General features: G+C 39.1%; 1 protein-coding gene across 1 annotated transcript; it reads left to right on the top strand.

The window, feature by feature from the left end:
• The first annotated feature begins 271 nt into the window (after window positions 1-271).
• LOC146485133 (dual specificity protein phosphatase 14-like) lies at window positions 272-5517 on the top strand. Its single transcript, XM_085104103.1, has 5 exons — window positions 272-526; window positions 2916-3032; window positions 3161-3218; window positions 3730-3914; window positions 5331-5517. The coding sequence occupies exons 1-5, from the start codon at window positions 400-402 to the stop codon at window positions 5378-5380; spliced, it is 537 nt and encodes a 178-aa protein (XP_084960229.1). The 5' UTR covers window positions 272-399; the 3' UTR covers window positions 5381-5517.
• The last annotated feature ends 1990 nt before the right edge of the window (window positions 5518-7507 follow it).

Raw genomic sequence — 7507 nt, 5'->3', positions numbered from 1 at the left:
ACTTCCCTCCCCCCCTCCCTACAATATCAGTGATGGAAAAAAGGGCGAGTTTTACTTTGCGAGTGAATTCGTCATTTCATCATTGACTTTAGGGTAGGTGCGGGGGGAGGGGAGGTTAATGTAAATATTTTTTTGTTGTTCTGTCCAAGATTGTGGGTTCAAATATGCCATTACAGAAGCAATCCCCCTACCCCACCCCAGCTGTGGCGTGTACGAGGTGACCCGGATGGTCATATGACGAGACTCGTTCCAGCCCCCCAATCGAGACATTACTTGTCTAGAATGTCGTCGAGTTGGCAAAATGAACTGACATCTTTGGTCATTTAAACATCTTTTCCTCTGTTCTTGAACCATTTCTTGGCGAAGTCTTGTGTGGAAACACTTACACAGGAGGAAACCATGTTTAAGCATGGCAGCCCACTGGGCAAAATGGCGCAAATCACTGACTTTCTTTATCTGGGAGGATTAGCAGCTGCAAGAACGGAAGATTTACTTACAAAGAAGGGAATAACATGTAGTATTAACGGTAATACAATATCTTTATACGTTTAACTCGATTCATTTCATGATCATTCATGTCTGCATGCACGCCAACTCTCCCGGATTATCTGGGATACGGCATTGACAGTCCCCGGCACCCGTTTCTCGGAAGCCCCGATAACTTACCGAGCATGATAAGTATATTTTCTAATGTTTTTTCGCCAATTACACATTGATTAGAGACATGGTATTTGGTCAATGTTTTCATAGAATTGTAAGATTTTAAAATTAAGTATTCAAAGCTAACAAAACCAAAGACACTTATCGGGCTCCGTAAGTTACCGGGGGTGTTTACCATTTACATTGAAAACCCGGAAATTCCAGTCGGAAAATCAAATGGTATGCATCATTCTTGGAGTACTTCTGAAATTATGGGCTTCTGGTCTAAGTGATGCATTTTTATTACTCCCTTTGGGATTTACAGCTGATGTTCATACATTTTGCATGTTATCCATCTTCTGTTAAGACAAGCTAATAAAATCATTTCGTATAAAATTTTATGCTGAAAATTTCCATCCAGGTGGTTTGCGTAAGTGATAAGTACCCCGCAGGGCAAAAAATTTTTTTTTTATTCCACTTGTCCATTGGACGAGTAACGTTCAGATTCTGGTTGTCCGAAAGTTAAATTTACTAGTCCGAAATAATTATTAAAGTGAATAACAAAATGTCATAAAAAAACGTAGAAATTGTATAATCTGTTTTGTACCAAATCTCGAGTATTTATTTTAACAGTTATTTCAATTTATGTTGTTCTTTGCACTTTTCAATACAACACCATTTCATAGAGACACATCGGGGATCACTCGCGTTCTTTATACACGACTTGAGAAAATGCAGGACATCTATGAGGCATTAAAACTGCGATCTAAGATGACTCCTTTGACTCCTCGTCGATTTTACGGCTTATTCGCTGTAGCAGCGCCTGCTCTGGTTTTTCTTCGCTTTTAGCTCGTTGAAAACAAAAGAAATGAGAATGGCTCTTCTCGTGACTCACAAGAGAATCACGGCAAAAATCAGTGGCGGACGATCCATTGATGCCAAGATAAAGCCGGCTCGCTTTATCGGCTACTGTTGGATACCTGCGGCACACAATGCAGAACATTTCATGCTTCTCCGCGTCAATTTTAACCCAGATAAAATCCTTTTTTCCATGTTGGTTGGAATTTTCGAATTCAACGTTCTTCATATTTTTTCACAGGTTTTATTACTTCTTTAATAATCACAAAACTTGCCACAACGGGAATCGCATCGTTCCCCTTGTCTCAAATGAGGTCGTCATTTTCATATATGTTATGTGGATCCCAGTCTTCATCGAAACAACAGAACCAGATATTCTCGGTAAACAGAAGCGAAAACGGGAAAGTTGCCGTGAAAAGAAACCAAACTTCGCGAAACTCAGGCTAGTTTACAATGTCCAAAATGCTTGGGAACTCAGACCTCAGTAGAAAAGAACATCTTTCTTTAGGCAAACTCTACTCGTCCCACAGGACAAGTGCTTTTGGAAATCCACTCGTCCGAGACACAAGAGTACTCGTCTCGGACGGGCGGACAAGTGGAAGTTTTTTGCCCTGACCCCGGGACTTTTGAGAAACGGGCCTCAGTCACCAACTCTCCCAGATAAAAAAGCTATTGATACCTAATATACCTAAATTATGCGTGTACCCTGTGTGTTGCAGATGGATTGTAACCTCCCCCACCCTCCCCCCCCCCCCTCCCTCTGGTTATTACTAGGGCTTATGTCTGCGGTGCTGGCTAAAATGTGTGGCGCTGTGTGGAAATCTTGCTCACTTTCAGTTCTGTTGTAGCACTGCACCAGGTATTGCTATGACATACCAGGGATGAATTGGAAAGACTGCGCTTCACATGGTCCTTTGAACAAGTGCTCCATTTTTTCTGTGATTTTGGAATATATCGAATTCAGTGACATGCTAGAGGAGTCACTGACTTGCCTGCAAAGTTGAGTTTACTTCATAGGCACATTAGTGATAAAAACCTGGGATGTCTTTTGATGTTGTGGCTATAAAAGGGTGGAGAAGGGTAAACGAATTGACAAAATTTCCAGACATTTCAGGTTTAGCCCTTCATCAGTAAAAGTCAAGTGTGTTTTTCATTTTTTAGAAACAAGTGCCGCAAGACCAATGTTTGAAATTAAGAGATACGTGTGGACTCAGTTTTTATTTTCTTTTTCTTTGAATTCCACAAGCTCGCTTACCCATATAATTTCGAATTGCAACCATTGGTCTAAGCCCAAAACATCTGAAATGTTTTCCATTTTTTTGGCCCTTTCCACCATCTACTCAACTTCTATATATCTATGAAGGTTTTCAAATCATGTTGTTTATTTATTATTTATTTTTTATTTCATTTTATTAAAGTTGCAACAGAAGCCCCAGATATAAACTATAAATCCATTAAAACAATACGGATAAGATTGGAAGACAATGCGACTTGCAACATTGGAGTACACTTTGATCTTGTGGCAGACAAAATAGGTGGGTTTAAAGCTTCACATGATCATGCATCTCTTTAGCTAAGAATTAAGGATTGTTTTGTTTTGTGTATGTGTGTTTTAGTAGGGTTTAATCTCTGGTTTCATTTTGTAATTTGTGACATGTTGTAGATCAAGTTCAGAAAGAGAGAGGAAAGGTCTTTGTTCACTGTATAGCTGGTATAAGCAGGTGAAATGCTGCATTTAATCTACTTACTTTTTTCTCACATTTCCTTTTTTCTTTTCCTGGCCTTAATTCAGTGGGCTTTGTTCATGCTGAAAAAGCTTTCACTTACAGTCAAATCCAGGTCACGCGTGAACAGTATTTCCAAGAATGAAATGAACATTCAAATTTCTCTTTGTAGTGTCCGACGTATGAATGGAATGTTGGACATTTCTCTGGAAATCGTTCCGAAAAAGACAAATGTTCAATTTTGCAATGTAAAGAAAAATTCATAGCGTAATATATCGTCAATAAGCTAGGGAAATTTATACAGGAACTCTGAAATCTCGTTGGCGATTTTCAAAACTGACATGTAAATTTCAAAACTCTGTTCAAATTTCAAAAATATCATTCACGCATGACCTGGGTTGACTGTAAATGTTTGGAAACTTGAGAATTTTCACTGAAAATTGTCATTGACTGGGATGGACATGTTTTTCTTTAATTTCAGACATGTTTGTATGTGTTTGGTCTTTAGATCGGCAACTTTGGTACTGGCATACCTTATGAAATATCACAGAATGAAATTAATTGATGCTCATGCTTATGTCAAGGAGAGAAGGCCACTAATTCGACCAAATGCTGGGTTTTGGAAAGATTTGGTGGATTATGAAAAGAAGCTCTTCCATAAGAACACAGTGGACATGGTGGAATCAAAAATTGGTGGGTAAAATTAATGACTCTGTTTTTCGTATGACGAGAGCTCTTTTGATTACACAAATTTATCTTAGACCTCCACATTGAAGGCATCAAATCATGCCCCGTCCTACAAATTGTGAGACTTGATTTATCAAAATGTAGTTTTAATTTGTACTTTTAGGGCTAGCTTGTTATGCACTGAAAGCTGCAACTTGGGAGTATGCTTGATATGTACAGTCAACTGAAGAAAGACAAAAAATAGTAATTTTTTTTCCTTTTTTCATGTTGTACACTTAAGAATTGGTTCATGCTTAGCGTGCATATATTGAGTTATGGATGCACGCAGGCAGTTGGGAGAGCACAAGAGAAGCTTAAAAGAGTTGCTCAAGGCGTAGTCGAGAGCAACTCTAGCTTCTTGAGTGCTCTCCAAACTTCCCAACTGCATCCATAACGCGATATACACACAGCTAAAAGCATGAACCAATTCTTTTATAACATAGTGACGACAAGGTATCGAAAAGTGGTACGCAGAAAACAGGTTTTATTTGTGATTGATTACAAAATTCTCTCAATGCGCTGTACCAAAAACAAAGGTTCTTATCAGCTGTTTACAAACACGCCACAATTTGGTATGGTTTGAACGAGAAAGTTTCATCTGAAATTGTCAATGAAAATTTGCTTCTTTGAATTAGTTTGTGCAAACTAAAACTAAGCAATGGAAACCCAAGTTTGTCTGCAAGTTGCACACGTCTTTTTATTAGCCTGTGAACAGGCTCCCAAGTGTGGTTAAGGGCGACAAGAAAAATCGGCGAGCGGAGCAAGCTGGGCGTGCTCTCCCCCAGACCGCGATCGGCTCGCTCTGCTTGGCAATTTTTCTTTTTGCCCTTAACCCCACTTGGGAGCCTGTCCCGGGCTACGTTTTTTACGGACGCACGGCCGTGCGTTTGTTGAGAAATGTACCATGATGACGCCAATAGGAAATTTAGATAGGGAGGCGTGTGCACTATGTTATAATTCTCAGTCTAATTTGTGACCTCCTCCATCTCTGTGGGTGGGATTTATAGCATACACCGGAAAATTTGGTGTGAAAGCCAGTAAATCAGTTTCACCAAATCACAAGATCCCTATTAGTAAATAAATAATTATTCATGGTTCCCCTAAGCCCAGCTCAGTATTAGGCAGATAAAATGATACCATTCAGCACCTTACTAAAACATCTGTGACGATGGAGACTGAATCCATCACATATAATTATTTATAATAATTATTATTGTTACACTTACCTGTCTGGACAGGAAGCTCAATTTGTCTGTTACTGAAGTAAGAAAAAGAGGCAACTCTGCATGGACCTGTTAGTTGAGTTTTTAAAAATACTGGTATGGGATTTCTGAAACTAAATGATCTGGTGATCTGTCTCTGATGATCTGTCTTTTTCTTCAGGATTGGTTCCCAGTATCTACAAAGATGAGCTTAAAAACTTGGTGTGGTGACAGCTAACACTTAGAGGGCAGTTTAAAGAGCCAACAATCTTCAGAAGTCTTTTCCTGATGTCTTATAACATGGCATATTGCTGGCTTTATAATGAGGCTGCAACAGGGCTATAAAAGCTTATCAGATGGAACAGTTTTGAACTCTTTCAATCTCAACCGCAAGCTTAAGATATCCATGCTACTTAGTGGTTTCAACTTTACATTCAATGAAATTCAAGGCAATATCAGACCTTAATTAAGTTGAAGGATTTTTCACCATGTTGGTGTTGTATTTTACAGCTTGTACATTAAAGTAAAAGGCTTGTCACTTTTAACCCTTTAAGCCCAAACAGTGATCAGGATCAAATTACTCCTTGTAACATCAATCTTTATTCAACCCCTGAGGTCATGAGAATTAAGGATATGATCACCAAAGGTGAATTTTCTTGGTATTTTAACAACTTCTCCGCCTTACTCCGCCAAATCATCTTTTTGGATACCAAGAGCACTTGCTAAGTTCTGCTTTCTCCGCGTAGTTTTAAACCACGCAAAAATATCTCTGTATTAGTAGGCACCACCCATAGTAAACCCGAATGTCTTGAGATGCGCAGAATGTATGCACAGTAACAAAAGTAGGCACCGTCCTTAAAAAGTCCAATCTCATGTCTTCAAATTACCTGAAACTACAAAATTAATAATTTGTAATAATTTATTTTAATATGAAATTTATGTATATACATGTAACATCTGTTGATATAATATTATACACTTGACTTTTAAAAGGAGGCACTTTTTTAAGGTGGACATCAAGGTGGCCACCTTTCAGTTTGGCTGGGCTCAGCTGAATTTCACTTGTTTGAAACTAAATTAACTCTTTAAGGACAGGAAACCTGCTAATACTGAGGAAATTTGTGCATTATTTTACTATGTTGGAAAACCAGATCTTAGCAAGTGTTAACTGGAATCCAAAAAGAAAATTAGGGGTAACCATGCATTTTTCAGTGATAATAATAAACAATTAAGAATAATTCTAAAAAGCTAAAAAAAAAAAAATAAATATTAACAGTGACTGTATGAATTTTTTTCCAAATTGAAGGTTAATATTAATTATCTCTGAAAATGCGTGGTCACCCCAATTTTCCTTTTGGATTTCAATAGCCCTTGCCAGGGGCCTTGCTAATGTCTTCTTTTCCAATGGATCGTTAAGAAACCTGAGTTTCTTGTACTGTCCCGAGATGCACACTACGTATGTTCAGAAGCGACTAGTTTAAGGTTAGCAGGTGGAGTTTGCCCTTACGATAACGGCCTTAACCGGCGACTCACCTGGCGACTTAATTTATACGCCAATCGCGGCGATGTGGCAGTTTTGAAAACTCATGTGATAAAATTGCCCAACCTGATGGGTTGCCTTTACTGGCGATTCGCAGCAATGACCGTAGAAGCCAACTGGGAGATGGTCATTTTAGTTGTTGCTTACTACAGTCAAATACCACGTTTCGGAATGTTGCAATTATTATATATTAGGCTTTATAGATACTAGCTGCCACTGATTTCGTGAATAAATGCAGGATTTTCTCATTGTGTGTTTAATTGCGAGAAATTAAACTTTACTGGTTTTGACAAAATGCATTTTCCTATCATCCCATTCCCAGAGACCCATTAAGGCAGATAGTTGGGTCAGGTTCCAGAGCTCGTTCATTCTTGTAAACTTAGCCGTTTTGACTTCCTCCTGACCCAACTATCAGCCCTTGGGTCTCCGAAGATGCTATTGCCCATGCCTCGATCGCCCATCTTTTCAGTAGACCGCAGTTTCTCAAAGACCCGGGGGGGTCCCCCCGGGCTCAAAGATTCAACCGGTACTCAGTCAGTCAGTTTTTCACATGTCAAGGAAACTCGGCTTCGTCGAGTTGGTCGATACCATTCTTTACAGTTGAACGCAAAAGCGACTGAAAAGCGTGAGAAGATCGAGGGCAATATAGTACGTATATTCAGTGTTGTTTTCTCGGTCGAAGGTAAAAAAACTTCTTGTCCAATCGATAGATGGATCGTGCTTCAAAAAGTTCACAAAGGATACGATAATTTTCACAGAAACAACCCTCCCATTCCAACCCCATACCTGAGAGGACTGCTAACACTCATTCTCAAAGA

This window comes from Pavona decussata, unplaced genomic scaffold (assembly GCF_977016875.1).
Source record: "Pavona decussata unplaced genomic scaffold, jaPavDecu1.1 SCAFFOLD_28, whole genome shotgun sequence".
In the NCBI taxonomy this organism is placed as follows: domain Eukaryota; kingdom Metazoa; phylum Cnidaria; class Anthozoa; order Scleractinia; family Agariciidae; genus Pavona; species Pavona decussata.
This window is presented reverse-complemented; position numbering and strand designations above follow the sequence as displayed.

Coding starts and splice junctions, on each gene's coding strand:
- LOC146485133 (XM_085104103.1), top strand. CDS start 400: ATGTTTAAGCATGGCAGCCCACTGGGCAAAATGGCGCAAATCACTGAC. Junction 527..2,915: donor AATAACATGTAGTATTAACG/GTAATACAATAT, acceptor ATTTTATTAAAG/TTGCAACAGAAGCCCCAGAT. Junction 3,915..5,330: donor CATGGTGGAATCAAAAATTG/GTGGGTAAAATT, acceptor CTTTTTCTTCAG/GATTGGTTCCCAGTATCTAC.